The sequence below is a fragment of the Mustela putorius genome, unplaced genomic scaffold (assembly GCF_011764305.1).
Source record: "Mustela putorius furo isolate JIRA1106 unplaced genomic scaffold, ASM1176430v1.1 tig00003853_pilon_pilon_pilon, whole genome shotgun sequence".
Lineage (NCBI taxonomy): Eukaryota > Metazoa > Chordata > Mammalia > Carnivora > Mustelidae > Mustela > Mustela putorius.
Genome location: NW_025422005.1, coordinates 18849880 through 18869092, shown reverse-complemented (window position 1 = coordinate 18869092; position 19213 = coordinate 18849880). Strand labels below are relative to the sequence as shown.

General features: G+C 49.6%; 1 protein-coding gene across 2 annotated transcripts; it reads left to right on the top strand.

Moving 5' to 3' along the window:
• Positions 1–4414: 4414 nt before the first annotated feature.
• On the top strand, positions 4415–10561 carry STMN1 (stathmin 1). 2 transcript variants are annotated; one of them, XM_004741127.3, is made up of 5 exons: positions 4415–4531; positions 6200–6272; positions 6754–6926; positions 9124–9315; positions 10048–10561. In XM_004741127.3, the coding sequence occupies exons 2-5, from the start codon at positions 6260–6262 to the stop codon at positions 10117–10119; spliced, it is 450 nt and encodes a 149-aa protein (XP_004741184.1). In that variant the 5' UTR covers positions 4415–4531; positions 6200–6259; the 3' UTR covers positions 10120–10561. The 2 variants fall into 2 exon arrangements, with proteins under 2 accessions (XP_004741184.1, XP_004741185.1); XM_004741128.3 differs by lacking the exon at positions 4415–4531 and adding an exon at positions 5451–5474.
• Positions 10562–19213: the final 8652 nt, after the last annotated feature.

Genomic DNA, 19213 nt, shown 5'->3' with positions numbered 1-19213 from the left:
CAGACTCTGACACCGCAGGGAGCAGTGGGAGGAGCGCTATTGCGCAGGCGCCAGAGCAGTTCTGAGATCAGCGGCTGCTTGTCAAGTATTAATAGGAGGTATTAACATAGACAGAATTGACAGGCACGTCTTTCTTGGGATTTCTAGTCCTCCCCCTCCTTTTCCCTGATGCCTGAAATTTGTAGGGACAAAGCCTTTCAAACCATTTTTGAATGAATTGAGATAATGAATTAAAACACCACATGGTGAGTGTTGAACTAGTACAAATCCAAGGGAAGGCAAGTTGGCACTGTCCAAATTTCAGATGCGCTCATGCTTTGACTTCACAATACCACTCTAGGAAAATGTCCTGCAGATCTACTCACCCATGTGTGGAAAATGCCACATTATATAAGGTTATTCATTACAGCAGTGTTTGAAATAGGAAATAATTAGGAATAACCTCAGTGGATAGGGCACTGATTAACTAGATTATGGAATATTTGTACAGTGGATCTGAGATCAAGGAAACACTTAATGTATGAACAAGAAAAAGATCCCTGAAATGTATTGTAAAGTGAAAAAATGCTAAGTGCAGATCCGTTACAGTTAACTACCATCTGTATGATGAAGGGGGAGTAAGGATACACATCTAGAAACTTGTTTTTGATTTTTTTGTTTTTTAAAGATTTTATTTATTTATTTGATAGAGAGAGGGAGAGAGATCACAAGTAGGCAGAGAGACAGGCAGAGAGAGAGGGGAAGCGGGCTCCCTGCTGAGCAGAGAGCCTGATGCAGGGCTCGATCCCAGAGCCCTGAGATCATGATCTGAGCCGAAGGCAGAGACTTAATCCACTGAGCCACCCACCCAGGTGCTCCTAGAAACTTGTTGAATAGACTCTAGGATATCCAGGAAACCGATAATAGTGGTTATGGTCGGGGAGGCTTGGTGGATCTGGCAGATGGGACAGAAAAGGGAAGAGGACTTTTTATTCCTTCTTTTTTTTTTTTAATTTTTAAGATTTTATTTTTTTAAAAAAGAGAGAAAACGTGAGAGAGAAAGAGCAGTGGGGAGGAGTGGAGGGAGAAGCAGACTCCCTGCTGAGCAGGGAGCCCCATGCAGGACTCCATCCGGGGATCCTGGGATCACGAACTGAGCCAAAGGCCGACAGACAGACGCTTAACCAGCTGAGCCACCCAGGCGCCCTATTTATACTTATCTCTAAACCACATGAATGGGTTAACAAAATGTTAAATTAACTGAATTTTTAAAAACATCAAATATGAAGAGTTAATCCAGTGACTCTGATTCCTATCAAAGTGTGGAAATTCATTCATTCATTCATTCATTCAATAATCCATTCATTCATTCCATATCCTAGGTAATCAGAGCTAAAACATGGCAGGCATCGTGCTAAGCGCTCTCCTGGACAACATCTCATTTAGTCCTCACCACTTCTCTTTTGCGCAGGTGTCTAGCATCACAGAGGAGGAGACGGAAGATGACAGAAGTGGCTCTGGCGCTCAAGACCATGCAGGTCCCACAGTCCTCGGCCAAGCCCCATTGTGGGCCTGAGAGATGAGGAGACCCAGGCACAAGGCCTGCTCTCTTGGGCGTGTAAAACAGATTCACAGGGCTTAAACAGGGAAGGGAGTGTTAGAGCACAGTGCCTGAGGATTAGGAGACAAAGGGAACAGAGTGGCTGGGGACAAGGAGAAAATCTCTCCCACAATATCCTTTTGCCAAGGACAGGCCCCGTAAGCACTGGAACCCAGTGGCGCCCATGCGAGTGAGTGACAACCCCAGCAGCCTCAGAACCAACAATGAACAAAGGCTGCGGTGCTCTGTAAGAACAGAGGCGATCTGACAACAGCCCAGCTCGTTTGATCCGTGTAGACATCCCTTCTAGACTTTGAAGACTGAAGTGTTCTCCTTTAGCTGTCTACACAGATCAAATAAGCCGGAGGGCTGCCATATCTTGACGTCGCTTTGTGCTAATCCATAGTCTCAGCAAACCATCTGAGCAGAGGCAAAAATAATTCTCACGGGCAAGGATAGGCAGTTCCAGGACGGGAACGTTAACTCCTTGCTGCCCCTTCAGGAGGGAGTGGCTTTTGAAGGGAGTTTCAGCCGCTTCCCAGAAAGGAGCTTCTGCCCCTCTCCAAAGCGAAGTGGCAAAGCTGTTTTCTCGCCTTGGAGTTGAAAGCCCTTCCTACTCCAGGGCTCGTGCCCTTGTAGGAACACCTTATAGGCAGAGTAGACAATTAATAGCTGTGGTCTGGCTCTCAGAACAGCAGCCCTACCTAGGAAACAGGGATCACCTCACCACGCACGCACCTTTTTATGCAAAGGATTGGTAAAGGGGCAGTCTTACCCCCGCCCCCCTTCATGCCTCCAGCAGCAGTGAGCAGCTCAGGAAATCCTTGTGGCAGGACTAGGCACCTAACAACAAACCCGCCAGCTAAGTAGCATCATTACAAAAGATTAAAAATCTCCATGAGTTCTAACATCTTCATTCCTAGCTGTGGTTTCCATGGAAATAGACATCTGCTCTAGGGAAAAAGGAAAGGTGGGGGGAAGCAGTTGTAAGTGCTTTGAAATAATCAGTGTTTTGAAAGATTTATTTTTTTTTCCTGTCACAACATGAATAGTCAGAAATGTTAAGATTTTTGCAGGGCAATTTCTTGTATTTAAAAGAAGTACGCATCCAGTGGGTGGGACCTTCCTCTGCAAACCTCCAGTTCAAGTACAAAGACTTCAAGATAAAGGCTGGTTCAGGGATAATAGACCTCTTGGCCTTGGGTTCCGGTGTGGTGCTGGTTTGTGTTGCCTGCCAATCTGTCACTTTCCGGTGAGCTCTCATCCCCACCCTTCTCCAGCCTTTCTAACGATTTCTGCGATTTTGCTCAGAAAACTGACAGATGGAAACACCTGGCCGTTTTGTGGCTAGGTTCGGTCTCAGAGGAAGAAAGCTTTCAGGGCTCAGAATCTGAATTATTCCTGGTCTTGCTCACATGCTAAGGGAAAACCACTTCGATTGGGGGCGGGGGAGAGGCTGACCCCACACAAGGGCAATTGTTGGAGAAAATGCCACAAGAAGCATATTTCAGGCAACAGCGAATTGCTAATTGTTTGCTTTGTGTGGTGTGTCTGCTGCCTCTATGATCCGGTTTTCCTTGTCTCAGGCACCCAGTAATTGTGTTTATCTCTAACACATCCCCAGTGACTGGCTGGACATGGAGAGTCTTTCACAATCAGGACTGTTGTTTCCGCAGAGTTAGTCATATTTGTTTCTTGGTATGGGGAGCCCAGTGATCAATAAAATGAAGGTGTCCTTCCACCCAGGCAGGATCTCAGAGCAGGTGCATTGGTGTAGTAATCACCTACCACCGGAAGACGGGAGACACAGCCTTGGTCTGGGGAATGGGAAGAGGGATCTGGAAACCATGTTCAGTTTATTTCTCTTCTGGCCTTTCTGTGGTAAGGAGGCCAGGCATTCTAAGATGGCTCAGGTTAGACCAATTTCCTTTGTGCCTCTGATGTGCTTCTCCTCAAAGCAGGCCAGGAGGAACCGTGACCTTGTGGTTCTCCCTTTTGTTTTGATTCTTTAAAAGGGACCAGCACTGCACTGGAGAGCACGTGCTCCAAGAACAAAAGCAACACTTCACCGCAGTCTGGGTTGTCTGGAACTGCTGTTGCTCTTCCTTCCCTATCATCAGGCAAAAGGCTACGCAGAACAGATGGAGTCTGCATTTAAGCCGAGTAACTGTTGGACCACAGAAGATCAAATTCCAGAGCCTCAACACTTTCCTCCCCACGGTTCTCTGGTCACCAGCTCCGGGACCCGAGTATGGTAGCAAAAACGCGCACCGTGGGGAAGGGCCACGCCCGTGACCTGTTAGGGCTGAGTGGGTAAGGAATGACGATGATGTCACAATGCAGATTGCACGCGGGCGGGCGTGGGGTGAGGTAGGGCGCCGGGTTGCAGGGGGACCTTACAGGGGCAAAGAGTGGTATTGTCCTGTAACGAGGGCTTGGACGTCTTAGGTGGAAGCAAGGGGTGAGGCACTGTCCGAACAAGGCGCTGTCCGAGTGTTGCCCTTGGGGCGATGCGGGGCACGTGGCGCAACGGAGGAGGAGTCCAGGGGGCCACCCTTTGAGAGGTAGGGAGGGGCCCCGCCCCGGCCGGCCCCGCCCCACCCTTTTCCTAGAGAGGGGAGTGCAGGTTCAGACCCAGGCGAGGGGCCACAGTATAGCCCTCTTCCGCGGTCAGACAACCCCCCCGGCCTCCTACTCACATCCGGGTAGACCCCCAAATGCCCCCCATCCCTCGCATTGTCCCCCTACCCCGCCAGGCTGGACTACACTTCCCGAGGTGCTTGGGGGTCCCGAGGGGCGGGGCACCTGGGCTCTGGGGAGGAGGCGGCACGTGCCGCGGGTTTCAGCCAATGGAGAGCCTGGCAGTGAGGTCACGTGCCGCTGTTTGGCGCTTTTGTGCGCGCCCGAGTCTGTTGGTGCTCAGAGTGTGGCCAGGCGGCTCGGACCGAGCAGGTGGGTGCGGGGCTCAGGGAGGAGGTGGCTGGAGGCTGGGGACCAGCGAGAGGGATGCGGCGGGCGGGAGGGGCCGGGCCGTGGTAGCGGCCCCCTGCCGGAGGGCGGCGGGCGTGGCCGCGCGCCCTAAGTGGGACCGGCGGGCGGGGGTCGTTCCGCTTTGTGTGTGGCTCGGGCGGAGCCTCGGCTTTGTCCCGGCTCCCTGGGGGCGCGGCTACCGTGGGGAGGGGGCGCGGCCAGCTGGGCAAGCTCCGGGCGTTAGCTCGGGGTGCCGTCGTGGAGACAATAGGGGGCGTGGGCCCTCGTTTGCCTCCCTCCTTTCCCTCGCAGGCTCAGCCCCGCTGGGGTCCCCATTGTCTGAAGGGGCGGGGCGGCGCCTCCAGAGGGCAGCGGCCTTAGCGTCAGACTGCGGGCAGCTAGGGACGCTCCCCTTCCCCTCTGTCGCCTTCGCCCAGTGACTAGGGCCGAGCCCGAGGCTGACACCCCACGAGAGCAGTCCTGTCCTCGCGGCGGGGGGGCGCGGACAGCTAGGGTGGAGGGGGGTGGGTGGGAGTGAAGGGAGGAAGTGGCGGGCAGTTGCCTGAGCTACCCCACGGCCGGTTCCCCGGGCCTGCCCCATCCGCCGAGCTGCTCCGGGGGTTGGGGGGGCCTCGAGATGTTTTTGGCGGGAGTTGGGGGGGCGTTGGCGTGCGGGGAGCCCGGGAAGGGCGGAGTTACCCAGATAGGACCGTTAGCCCCGCCTATCCCTCCCCTTCCCACGCGCGGGCTCAGGGGTGTTGTGAGTTCTGGGAGATTCGAAAAGGCGCGGGGAGGAAGGGGGCGGGGCCAGGGGCCGGAGCACAGGGCGTGCTCTGATTGGCCGGGGGCGGCCACCCGCTTTTCCTCGCTTGGACCGGGACCACGCCCATCCTGGGTCCGGTGCTGCGTCTCATGCTCTCCAGGGGTGAGACGGTTTCGCGGCTTAGGGTTTTAATTTCCAGCTGTTGGAACCTGCAGTCTTAGGTTTTCTTACTGGCCTGGGGTGTACAAAGATAATGACCTTAAACGAAATCAAGGAGGGACGTAGAATTTTTCATGATAAAAGGCAGCAAATGTTATAACCTATAACCTGGAGGTTCATAAAACTGATTAATTTTGCTCGCTGTTGATTGAATAAGGAGCTTAAGCCCCTAGAACAATAGGAGTTCAACATACTGGTTAATATTAGGTTGGGCGTTTTGTTTTCCACCATGGCAGACGCAGACAAAGCAGGGTGGGCATTTCATTTGCACAATGAGTTGTAGGCAGTATTAAGATGGCTCCGGTCTCACTGTAGAGTTGAATCTGGAAGATCTTTCCGCCGTTTGGGAGGGGAAATTTTGGGGGGTTTTAGGGCAAAAAAAAATGTTGTGACTTAACGTCGTCTAATTTTTAAAATCCAAGATGTTTTTTGAGCAGGCAAGCTCAGTTGATTAGATTTTCTGTGACCAATGTTATATTCAGTTCAAATTTACCAATGTTTCGGTATTTTCTAGATTCTTATGATTTTCTAGGTAATGATGTCTTATTTAATTCCATGGTAGTGATTTTTCTGACACTGATTTATGTGGATGTGATTTGAGGTCCCTTTGGATCAATGACCTAGAAATGCAAAGAAATTGATCGCATGCTTTTGAAAATCCTTTTCAGGGTTTTCCTTGCCAGTGGATTGTGTAGAGTACACTGCCAGTCTCTTGTCTTCTGTTCACCATGGCTTCTTCTGGTAGGTAATCTATTTGGAAAAGCTGAATTGTGATGGGTTTAGGATTTTATAATAGGAGATGGATTCAGGTCTTAAGCCATTAATTGAGCAGTTGTATTTTGGTCTTATCAAAAAGCCCATTATATAAATCAGAAGAAAAATTATCACTTGATGAATGTACTGAAGAGCTCCTAATTGTTTCATTATATAATGATTTGGCTTCGTCTAGAGCAAAATCGTGGAGTTTTGCACAAGTCTTCTTTTGTTTATGAAAGTGATTGTCAGACACATATCTCAGAATGGTATTTTTTAATCCAAAAATATTGAGCTTTGGTTTTATGGGAGGCAGTATTTAGATAATCTCTTCCCTGCAAACACAGCTTCTTCATCAGCCTGAATTCTGTTCATTAAATTGATTTGGTTTATAGGAAATTACAGGATAGTTTATTAGAATAGGAAAACCCCATTTTTCTGAATATATTATGAATATGATCAAATCCAGATATCCAGGTGAAAGAACTGGAGAAGCGTGCTTCAGGCCAGGCTTTTGAGCTGATTCTCAGCCCTCGATCAAAAGAATCCGTCCCAGAATTCCCCCTTTCCCCTCCAAAGAAGAAGGATCTTTCCCTGGAGGAAATTCAGAAGAAATTAGAAGCTGCAGAAGAAAGACGCAAGGTAAACATCACAATTCACAGAAAACAGGATATTTATTTATGTAATTTGGCGAATCAGTTTTATTTCCGTAAGAGGAGGAAAACAGAATTGGAGCTAGATGGGATTATAATTGTGACAATTACATATGCCAGTAGCTAGGAGAAAATGCCAGGCATCGTTCACTGAGCTCCCTATTATGTACCAAGTCCTTTATTTTGTTTTTCTCCTTTAACTCAATGACCCTAAAAGAGTAGATGTCTGAGATACTGAGATGAGAAAATAGTCTCAGAAATGTCATTTTCCCAAATCCTATAGCTATGAGCATTGGAGCCAGAATTCAAGCTTAGGTCTGTCTGAAACCAAAGTTCCGGCTTCTCTTGCTTTCTCTTTGAAAAATAGATTTGCTGGTGGATGATTGTTTTTTCTTTCCCTCCCCTCTGCCCCCCATTTGGTTTGCTTTGTGTGTGTGCCTGCGTGGTTTGTTTCTTTTCCAAGAGCTGTACAATAAAAACATTTTAAATTGCTGGTAATGTGATTGTGTTGCTCAACTGGCATAATGATAGTGAGGCAGTTTGTCTCTTAGCTGAGCAATTCTATAAAATACCCATTTTTAAAAACAAATCAGAAAAGGGGTGCCTGGGTGGCTCAGTTGGTTAAGTGTCTGACTCTTGATCTCAGCTCAGGTCTTGATCTCAGAGTCTTGAGTTCAAACCCCATTGAAGTTCAAACCTCCACTGAGTGTGGAGCCTACTTAAAAAAAAGAACAACCCAAATCAGAAAGATCAACAAGTATTAATACGCTTATTGTATAAAAATTGGGAATCAGAAGTTTATACATAGGAAATTAAAAGTATTCATTATCCTACTTCCCAGAAATAACCATTGTTAACATTTTGGTGCATTTCCTTCCATTCAGTATTATTTTCATGAAGAGCTTTATATAAATTCTCATTTATTCCCTTCCAATAACCCTGATTAAGGTGAGTGGGTTTAATTTTAAAATTAGGGAGGGGCGCTTGGCTGGCTCAGTCAATAGCACAAGTGGCTCTTGGATCTTGGGTTTGTGAGTTCAAGCCCCATGCTGTGTATAGAGTTTAAATTTAAAAAAAAAAAAATGTTTTTAATAAAATAAAATGAAGGAAATAATAAAATGAAGAAGGTGCCCCTGACCAACACAGTTAGTGCAATGTAAAGTCTGACACATCTCACCACACACACACACACTCATGCCCCTGTTAAAGCTTCTGTAACATGTGCCCTGTATGTTGCAGTGCCACGTGCGTATTTGTGCAGAGCCGCCGTTGGCACCACCATTCATTTCGCCAGGAAGGGCGGCAGAGTTTGCAAGGGAGCTTTGTCTGCTACCTGCTCTTCTGCACCAATTGAGCTCTTACGGAGGATGATGGAGTTTTGTGGACTTTTGAGTTTATGAGGAAATGCAGCCAATGGCTGGACAAAGAAATTTTTAAGGAATCCACCCTGGCCCTGTAGTCACTAACCTTTGCTTTATATAGTGGAACTTGGGACTGGGATACTGCAGAAGAGAGTGAGCAGAACCAGTGGCAGGTGCTCTGTAGTTTTCCTGCTTCAGTGATGCTTCCAGGCACGTTGGAATCTGTGTGGTAACACGCTCTTGTGTGTTGGTTCTGTTGAAGGCGGCGAACTGTAGTAACCGCTCCAGTGGTCTGGAAGTGACTGCAGCTTCCAGAGAGAGAGGCGATGATGCTTTTCTATGACACAGAAATTCCCCCTGGCTCAAATAGTAATCTGGGGGCTTGGTCTTAAATTCCCTATCATTCACATTTTTTCTTTTTATTGATATGCTCACATTTTTTATAATCGAACTTTCTTCAGGTGGACATTGAAGGTCAGTAACCAGTTCTTGACAGTATAGCTCCATTCCTCCATGTGCATGCTTAATGGTAACTGCTTGTTACCATTAAGCAGTAAAGCTTACAGGGATTCCCTTAGAGAACACTGGGGCAATACTCTGGACAAACCTGGGCAGTTTTCCAAAGTAAATACGAACACTAGAAAAGGTGATTTTCACAGTATTTTGATAACAGACGATTCAGGCCCTGGGTTAGGTTATATTTAAGGAGATCTTAATTTCTGCCTCTTTTCAGTCCTCCCAGTTAATAATGGGGTTTTTTTGGGGGGGTCAAAAATGTAATGCTCAGTAAACTTCAGAGGGTCTAGCCTGTTAAACATTTTTCAGTCCCATGAAGCCGAGGTCTTGAAGCAGCTGGCTGAGAAGCGGGAGCACGAGAAAGAGGTGCTTCAGAAAGCCATAGAGGAGAACAACAACTTCAGTAAGATGGCGGAAGAAAAGCTGACCCACAAAATGGAGGCCAACAAAGAGAACCGAGAGGCCCAGATGGCCGCCAAACTGGAGCGCTTGCGGGAGAAGGTCGGTGGCCCAGCTTTGCTTTGAGAGGGTTGAGAGCTTGAAGTCTCCACCCGTGAGGTGGCTCGAACTAATGGCCTTGATGGAGGCGTTGGGTGTCTCTGTCCCCAGTTTCGGGGCTCAACACATTAAAGGAGAGGGATCTTATGTTAAAATAAGATGGAGCAGGGGCACCTGGTGGCTCAGTGCATTAAAGCCTCTACCTTCGGCTCAGGTCATGATCCCAGGGTCCTGGGATCGAGCCCTGCATCAGGCTCTCTGCTCAGCAGGGAGCCTGCTTCCTCCTCTCTCTCTCCGCCTGCCTCTCTGCCTACTTGTGATCTCTGTCTGTCAAATAAATAAATAAAATCTTTTAAAAATAAGTAAATAAATAAGATGGAGCGGAGGCACCTGGCAGGCTCTGTCAGCAGAACGCTCGACTCTTGATCTTGGGGTTGTGAGTTCGAGCCCCACGTTGGGTGCCGAGATTACATTAAAAAAAAATCTTGAAGAAAGAATAAGGTGGGGTATTCAGTGATTTCCAGAAAAATTGTATCTTCTTTGAAAGAGCCAAGGAGGCTCAGTCATCAGAGTCCATGGGTGACCCAGGGAAATTTGAAGATAATGTTTTAGAACCCTGTGTGCTTCCCACTAATATATGATATACGCCCAGATGCCGCAGTCGGGCCTGTTGCGGGGTGCATGGCTCGCCAGGCTTTGTGATTTGACTGACCGACAAATGCTGTTTCTTTCTAGGACAAGCACATTGAAGAAGTGCGGAAGAACAAGGAATCCAAAGACCCTGCTGATGAAACTGACGCTGACTAATTTGTTCTGAGAACTGACTTTCTCCCCTTCCCCTTCCCAAATATCCAAAGACTGTACTGGCCAGTGTCATTTTATTTTTGCCCTCCTGACAAATCTTCTAGAAGCTGATGTAGGACTGTATAGGTAGATCCAGATTGTATGATGTTGTTTTCGGGCCTAAAGGGGAGAAACGGAAAGTGTTGTACTCTTTTTCTAAAGTGTTGAAGTCTTTCTAATGTAGCTTTTTCTCGTTGCATCTTTTCTACTTCAGTGCACCTGGCGTACTGGGTTAACGGCTAGTACTGTATTGGCTCTGTGAAAACATGTTTGTGAAAAGAGTATGTAGTGGCTTCTTTCAAATTGTTAGATGCTGAATATCTGTTCACTTTTAAATCCCAATTCTGTCCCAATCTTACCAGATGCTACTGTACTTGAATGGTTAATAAAACTGCACAGTGCTGTTGGTGGCAGTGACTTCTTTCTGTACAGGTAATAAACTGTGAAGTGACAGAGACCCTCCTAGCTTCTGTTCGTTCCAGATGGGGCCTTCGGCCTCCAGAAATAACCCAGCGCACGCGTCGCTGCAAGTTCTCTGCCCTGGAGTTTCTTGCTCCCAAGTCCTTTGCATTGTCTTCTCCCACAATTGTCACTTTGTTTTGATGCCTCGGCCCAGATCAGCTGCTACGATAGTCTTTCAGATGTTTATTTGCAAACAAGCTTATTTTTGTTCCTGTGTCCCCATTAAAAAGGCAGATTGTAGGCACACGGGGTTTCTGGGAAGGGTTTAGGGGAAGTCTCGAGATGCTGGTTAGAGGTATTGGACAGCTCCCTGGCTTCCTGGTACAGGTCAGGGTAGGATGGGACCTGTCATACTTTCCTGCCGTAGAAGCCAAGACTCCAAAATCGGAATATTTGCTATCATTCTCTGGGCCCATGCAGCAACCTTTGGTGCAGTGGTTAAAAGAAGCCTTCTTTTCCAGAGTAGCCTGTGATTTGGGTGGTTTGGATTGGCATCTCCTCCATCTTGTATCCAGAGGTTATAATACTCACCATTGTCGGAGCATTGCCTTTCAATTCAGGGAAAACCTTTGGCAGCTTTCCTAGGCTATTTGGGAAATAGCCTTAATTGCATATGATTATTTGCTTCTCAGACATCCGCGTAAAAGCTCTTGGAAGCCGTGCACCTCAGTGAGAAAGTGTGCCGGGTGACAACGCCAGGGGAGGGTCTACTGGGTGCTGGGCACAGACTGCTTCAGTTCCGGCTTTGTCTTTGGTTTGGGTTTTACCATCTCAATCTTACTCCTATGTTGTTGGGATTAAAGTGTGTGTGTATGTTTAGAAGGCACGGTTAGAACCCTGCTTTATATCTAGCACGCAGCTAAATGACAGCTATTACCAGGGGCTAGTGAGTGAGCTAAGTTTATCCTCTTAAGTTGGAAAGGATCTCACAGCTTTTTGTGTGCCTTCAATTGACTTCCACATTTACCTCAACCGAGATGATCAATCATAGTTATAGGACAAAGCTGAATGTCAGAGTCCAGCTCCGCAGGGCAAACAAGAACAAGATCAAGTGTAGTTTAGTCGAAGGCTAGTTCAGACAAGAAAGGACAAAGTGAGACACTTGTGCAGGGGCTCAGCATCGTTCATTCCCAGCCCCTGGCACATTGCAGGTATTGGAGGCTTGCATAGGTGACCTGATGCCCACAGGGGTCTTTTAGATGCCAGTTTCGAGTAGCTGGGGTGTGAAGTCCGTGGGAAGATAGAAACTTGCGGTAATGTTACTGGGTGTCCTAGAGATGGCAGGAGACTTGTTCATATAGGATCTGTAGGGAAGGGAACAGAACTCAGGGAAGAGCAAGAAGAGTCCAGGTGGCCTGAGGGGAGGATACCCCAGTGGGTTCCCCCCAACCCCCTGCTGGCTCTGACTTAACATCACAGGGGTCCTGGGTTCCCACCTTGTGGCAGTGATGCGTCACAGGGAACTGAATGGTGGATACGGCTTACCCATGACATCAGAAACCCGGCTTGCTGTTTTACCTCTGATCTTTGGAGAGGCACTTAGTTCTGGGCCTCCATTTTCTCCTGGACAAAAAGGAGAAGGTTGAACTAGGTTAGTTAACTTGTTTTTACTCTTGGAATATAACTTGGAGGAAAGGAATAGTGGGCACCCGTGACTTCCAGGGAGTGCATGTCCTTCCCCAGCCTTGGTGTTTTCTGTCCTGGCCTCTAGTGCGCATGTCTCGTGGGGGGTGGGGGATGGGGGCGGGGGGCAGCCTCCCCCGACAGCCCTGCAGGCACAGCTAGCCTGGCAAGGCCAGGAGGTCTGACCTCAGCCTGGGGGCCGTTGTCAAGGAGCCCGCTCCGTTCCTTCTGGCTTGAGTGGAAGATGAGGTCTGTCCCTTCCTCCTGAGACTCCTGTACTTAGATGTGGTGATTGACTGGCCTTGGTGGGAAAGAGATTCCCTTGCTTGGGATGTATCCCAAGCACCTGCAGTGTGTTACACACTGGGCTGTCCGCTGGGGATGAAAATGGGGGCCCAGGGCAGCATGTGCTGACGGGGAAGGGGACGAGAGCTGTAGAACACTTAGCTGAGAGTACTGCTCTCGGCCAGAAGCTCGTACTCACCAAGTGGGCTTTAGTGGTTTGGCGAAGGCACAACCACAGGCTTCGGTGGCCTGGGAGGCCCCAAAGAGGAGGAAAGTCTTGAGCCAGTCCTCCGAGGGGTCGGCTAGGGACCCTAGCACTTAATAATGAACGAAGCCCTGGACAAGCACGCGAGTCGGGGACCCGCCAGTGTTACTAGTTCATGGCAGGAGCTCAACAAAGAGCTCCATTTCTCTGGTCCTAAGCAATGAAGAGCCGCTGGAGGCTTTAGAACATGGGAATGGTAGTGTTCAGTAAACATAGGCCTTCTGAGGGAGAGAAAGGGGAGGTGGGACAGGATGGACTGGAGGGAATTCGCGGGAGCGGCACAGGGATCCCGCGATGAGGGTCTGACCTGGAGGGGAGCACTCCCGGAAACCTGCCACTGAACCTGGGAAACAGGAGGAGGAGGAGGCCATTCCACAGCTGACAGGGGCATTAGTGTCCCTCATGAGGAGCTGTTGACTGAGGGGTTATCTCAAGCGTGTTTATGTAAGTTGGCTCCTGGGGTCCTGCCCAGTGAGATAGTACAGATCGTTCCGTGGTGCAGAGGAGGTGAGCAAGGTTAGGAAGGTTTGACTGGACCAAGCCTCAGAGCTGGCAAGTGTCCAGGCGCAGTCGGCCTCCAGGCCCTGCATGCAGAGGGGGTTGCTCGGGCCACTCACCTCTCTGTTGTCCCCCACAGTTTCCGGAGCCCCAGACTCAGCCATGTCACCCTCTTCAGAAAGGCAGTTGGTGACCATCTCTGGTAATGCTGGGGAAGAGAGGTGTCACCACCACAGTCCCTTTTTACTGTGCAGATTATTCTCCCAGTGGAAAGTTCTGGTTTCCAGTGATGTCTTAGTGCTCCTAGTAAGTCTGTCCTCTCAGCTAACGGTTTGGCCACCTTACTGTTAATTCAGTTTGTCTGAACCACTATTCAACACAATTCATTTAGGAACAAGAAGATGAAAGCTGGGCTCCTTAAAAGGAGTGATTTCCCCTTTGGGCGGAAGGTTGGATTAGGTGCCCCAGAAGCTCCCTTTCAAATCCAAGACTGTGGTTCTGGGTCTTCTCTACCTGCTGAGACCATAAACCCCCGAGGCCAGGAACCATGTCTCGACCACTGAGGTTTCCCCGACTGAGTGCTTCAGTCTCTTGCCATCTGCCTCCTACCTCTTGGTCCAGGTCTGACGGAAGGTCCTAACAATTCTGTGGCTGTATCAGCAGAGCTGGTGTTGTGTACTCAAGGGGCCCAGGGAAGATTTTCTGGCTTGTTTTATACATGCACCCAGATTTTTAAAGCTTTGTCATAAAGCTTGAAGAGCTCAAAATGCCGCAACGTTAGTGGAGGGGTCTGGCGCATAGCTGGAAAGGCACAGCCTTCTCCCAGCGTGGTTGTGAGTGGTCCCTTTCCCGTCATTGGGCACCAAATCCTACTGGGCGCACATGAGCTATGAAGTGGATGGAGGGGGTAAGAAAAAGAAGCAGGAGATTAGTCAGATGTCCATGACCACCACCTCAACAGAATTGAGGGGATCAGGGGGACCAAGCCTCTGTAGGTACAGGAGGCCTCTGGCCTGGGCCTTCCACTCCCCTTGCTGGCAAGAGGCCCCAGTATCACTAGGATGGGGTTCGGGGGCATGGGTACCTGCTGGGTAACTGCTGACCCTAGCTCCCCTCTTACGTGCAGCAGCTTACTATTTGCATGATCTCAGTGAATCCCCGGAACAACCCTATGATGTTATCGTGCCCATTTTACAGGCAAGAAATGAGGAGGCAAGTGAGCCTCAGTTTTGCCCAAAGTGACATACCTAGGAGTGTGGAGTCAGGATTCAAACCCTTTTTTTTTTTTTTTTAAAGACTTATTTATCTAACAGAGAGAGCACACAAGTACACAAATAGAATATCAGGCAGAGGGAGAAGCAAGCTCTCTGCTGAGCAAGGAGACTGATGTAGGTCTCAATCCCAGGACTCTGGGATCACAACCTGAACCGAAAGCAGATGCTTAACTGACTGAGCCACCCAGGCGCCCCTCAGGACTCAAACCTTAACTTTGAATCCCCAGCTCTACTGCTGCTTCTTACGCATCACATAACAATGATTACGCAATTACTAGTTTCAAGTATGTCTGCCCAGCTAGAAGGAACATTCTCAGTGGAGACTGTACCTTCGCATTCACCACTGGATCTCCGGCTCTGAGACCAGGATGAGGTGGGAGGTTAACACGTGTTGGGGCGCCTGGTGGCGCAGTCGGTTGAGCATCTGACACTTGGTTTTGGCTCAGGTTGTGATCTCATGGTCTTGAGATCAAGCCCCATGCTAGGCTATGTGCTCAGTGTGGGGTTTGCTTGGGATTCTCTCTGCCTTGCCCTCTGCCATTCTCTCTTGTGCTCTCTCTCAAATAAATCTTTAAATAAATCAATATGTGCTGAATTAAATCATTATGAGTGGATGGGTGACTCTTGTGGTCCACTAGGGTCACCTGCTTTGTCCTTTTTTTGTGTGGACCCCATGGGAAGTCAATTGGATTTTCTAGAAGCAGAGGATGGCTCTGCCCCAATTTGCAGATTGGCCTCAGAGTTGCCTTAACCCTTGATGACATCCTTTCAGGTCCAGAGGCACCAGCTGGTGGCCTGTAGCCAGAGTCGGTCTGTGGGCAGGTTGTGTTCAACCCAGGCTGTTTAAATTTTTGAGTGAGTGGACAATTAATTCCACTTCAAAATCTGATTTCAGGATTGTCTTAAAAAGCCTGGAAGATCTGACAACCCTGGGCGCTAGGTCCAGCTCCCAATCAGCAGGTTCTGGGCAGCTGCTGCCCCCTTGAGGTGTGACGTGTGCTCTACAGCTCTCTGTTCCCTGGCGGGGCCATTTCTGGCCTTGACTGAAGTCAAGGGCAACTATAGGCCTGAGTTTGCAGTCCCTGACACAGATGACAGCAACTCCGCCAGTCAGTCAAAACATTTTTTTTTAGGTCAAAGGTCCAATCAGTACGAAAGGAAATACAATAAAAAGTGACTCCCTTTCCTCTGTGGTCCCCTCCCTAGCTTCCCTCCCCAGATGCCACAGTCCCTGTCTCCCCCCTCAGACTGGCTACACTTCCTTGAGCACAGTCTCCAAAGGCTGGCAGTCACCTCTGATGGGCCAGACACCAGCTGGGCTTTGCAAAATAGACTCTGGGACCCTCGTCAAACCTTTGGAGGTAGAATTTCTAAAACTGGAGTCTAGGTGTCTGGATTTTTTTAGAGCCCACAGTGTTTTCTCTTGCTCATCAAGGCAGAGATCTCTGTGCTCAGGATGTAACATCCCTAAAACAGTTATCCCTCTCCAGTCCCCCAAAGTCTGGCAGACACAGGCCCAGAGTCCGGCCGTCAAGGCCACTGCTTAGCTGTACGGACTGTGCCCTGCCCAGGGACACTCAGCAAAGGCCTGAGTGTCCCTGGCCATACTTCACACTCCGAGCCATGGTCCACTGCCCTCCCAGGCCACAGAGCAGCAGCACCGATGCTGAATTTACCATGTCAGCCATTCAATACAGGGATACCTGTGCGGTGATGCGGGGTGGGGGGGGGGCAGGTGGGGGCTCCTCCATGCAACTGCAGGCTCAGGACAGATTCATGTAGGAGGTGAGGCCTGGGCCAAGTTTGGTCTAGGGGCTAGAAGAAAAGAAGGCACGCTTCCACCCTGTCCTTCCCTCTCCCAACTCACCACTCCCCCATCCGCCTCCCACAGCTGCCTATGGGTATCAGCAGCCACCAGCAGGGACACCTTAATAACCGTGTGCATGGAGAAGACCCTGGGAGACCAACACGGGGTAAAGGAGTCGTCCAGCCATAAGTCAGATCGACCTAGAGGACAGCTTGGGGTTAGGTAGCTTGGTATCCAGAAGTACATGCTGGGGGCAGGGTTGTGGGGGAGCGCAGGGATCCAGGAGCCTTGTTCCTTCTGGTCAGTCTCTGACAGGCTCTCCAAAGACAGAGCCCACCTCTCTGCAGCCTCAGGGAATGCTATCAGAGTGCTCCTCGGACGCCTGCCAGGCCACAGGGCTGCTGTTGGCTTGCCGGGAGATAACACAGAAATTGAAAATAAGAGTTTAGAAACTTTTATAACAACCGTACAAGGTCAGCTGAATACTATTAAAGTCTAGGCTGGTACTTTGCATCGTTCTTATTCGTTTTAGCTAAAAAAATTTTCACAGTAAAATCTATATAACATTAAATAAATAAATAAATAAATAAATAAAATAAAATAAATAAAATCTATATAACATAAAATGTGCCACTTGAACCATTTTTAAGTGCACGATGCAATGGCATTAAGTACGTTCACACTGTTGTGTAACCACCACCACTGTCTAGTGGATTTCCTTAATTTTCCAAAAGTGAAAGGTTTCTGCAGATAAACATTTCTTTTTGGATTTAGTTTGAGAAGAACTAAACTAAATCCTGACCAAAGCCTTGAAGGTGTTGGTAGCGTGGGGGGTGGGGGGTGCGGGGAGAGGACCCTGATTACATGGCTTGACCCATTTTTTGGCTTCATTCCTCCAAACTGGTGAGTTGCTGTTTGCCCCCAGGGAAGGGTGAGGGCCGAGGTCTAGCAGGGAGAGGCGGTTTTGGTGGGGTGTGGCAGGGGGTTGCAGGGGTGAAGTGGGGCTCTCCCCAGGCAGGGCTGCCCTGAGTGCGGGTGGAGGAAGGGGGACCAAGAAAGTTGGATGGAAGGCCACCAGGCTTTCTAGCAGGCTTTCCTCCTGACTCAGCCGGGGGAGGTGCATTGGTTTAGAATTCCAGTAAAGTCAGTTCCAGCTGGGAAAGCCCTCAGTGACCTCTGTTCAGGGGAAGCGCCAGAGGTCAGAAAGGAAAGACTTGCCCCAGTTTTCAAGCCACCAGTGGTGGTCCCAAAGGTGGACCTTTCAATTCCCAGAGAGAAGCAGGGCAGAGGTTCCTAGAGTCACAAAGAACAGGACTGAAGTCCCAGCTCCGTGAGTTCTCCTGGGCCTTGGTATCCCCACCTTCGCCTGTAAGATAGGACACAGGGTTAAGCCCTCATAGGCTGGACGAGTATTGAGCCTGGGCTGGGTTTAATGAAAGGCTCGGCTGATGGGAAGGTCAGTCCCCTCCCCCTCTCTGTCCCTCCAGGTCCAGTGTTCCTCCTGAAGACTCCAGAGTCTTCTCTGCCATTTCCCTTCACCGTAGCTGTGAGGACAGAGGAAGGCACACCCTCTCCAGAGGGAGAACAGGGAGCTTATGATCTCCCGCATCGGCCCACCTGAGCATCTCCCTCCCCACCTGGCCACTGCTCTGGGCTCAGCTCTTCTGCCATCTCTTTGCACATCTTAGAGAAATTTTTGTCCTTTCTGGGGCTCAGAACATTTGCAAAATGAGGGAGTTGAACCAGAGAACCCAAAAGTCCATTTTGGGGAGGAGGTGCTATAAAGTGTGGGATGATTTACATTTCTGTATCTTTTCTGGGACAAACCCCAGCATGTTAGACTAGGCTGCTCTGGGTTACTGGCCACGCACTTTTGTGTTGCCTCTCTCTGTGCTCTGTCACTTCCTCCAGTCCTCCTCTCTGTCTTCTGGCTAAGGTTTCCAGAGCATTTGCTATTTGCCATGCACGGTGGCCAATCAGCATTTCCCGGATCCCATCTTACTAAATCCATAACGCATCCTGGTGAAGTCGGTGCTATTCTTAGCCTATTTTCCAGTCAAGAAACTGAGGTTCAGAGAAGTTACATCACTGACCCGTAGCTGGTCAGAGGCAGAGCCAGCACCCGGCCCACGCGGCACCTTCCCCAGATGGTCCGGTCCTATCCCAGCCTGAAGTCAGCGGGTTCAATCTGGCGTGTGCCTGTGCCCTCCTCCTCCCTCCTGTTTTCCCCAGGTAGGCTCTGACTCCCCTCCCGGCGATGCTCCAGCTGGCAGGCTCACCCGGGGCAGTCCTGGAGGAGGGTTTGGCTGCTGGTGGGAAAAGGATCCCTGGCTGGTTCCAGTTTCTGACTCGTATCTCAGATACCTGGTCCTCTGCCCCCAATCTCCTTCCTCTCCTTCTTCTTTAGATGTCCCTAAGAGAGTACCCAAAGCAAGGCTTTCCATTCGCTCATTCATTCATTCATTTAATGAACAAATACAAATAGTCCTCCCACATGCCAGTCACCATCGTCCGCCCTGGAGGGTTCAGCAATGTGCAAGGCAGGTCAGCTCTGGTCCTCAAGAGCGTACATTCTGGTAGAGGAGACAGACATTACGAAAAGAGGATGAGTGCCGTGGAGGGAATGAAAAGGGCTGGTGGGGACAGTGATTATGGCAGGGGTGGGGTTCTCTGCAGGTGAGGTGCGCGGGGCATGGCATGCTCCCGAAAGATGGGACAGTGTGCAAAGGCAGGAACCAGCAGGTGTGAGGAAGGAGCGTAAACTAGACCCTCGTGGCTGGATTAGGTGAGGCAGGGGGTCCAGGGCCAGGGCGCATACTGGCCTGTGGTCCAGAACGAGAGGTC

Coding starts and splice junctions, on each gene's coding strand:
- STMN1 (XM_004741127.3), top strand. Junction 6,927..9,123: donor CTGCAGAAGAAAGACGCAAG/GTAAACATCACA, acceptor AACATTTTTCAG/TCCCATGAAGCCGAGGTCTT. Junction 9,316..10,047: donor TGGAGCGCTTGCGGGAGAAG/GTCGGTGGCCCA, acceptor GTTTCTTTCTAG/GACAAGCACATTGAAGAAGT.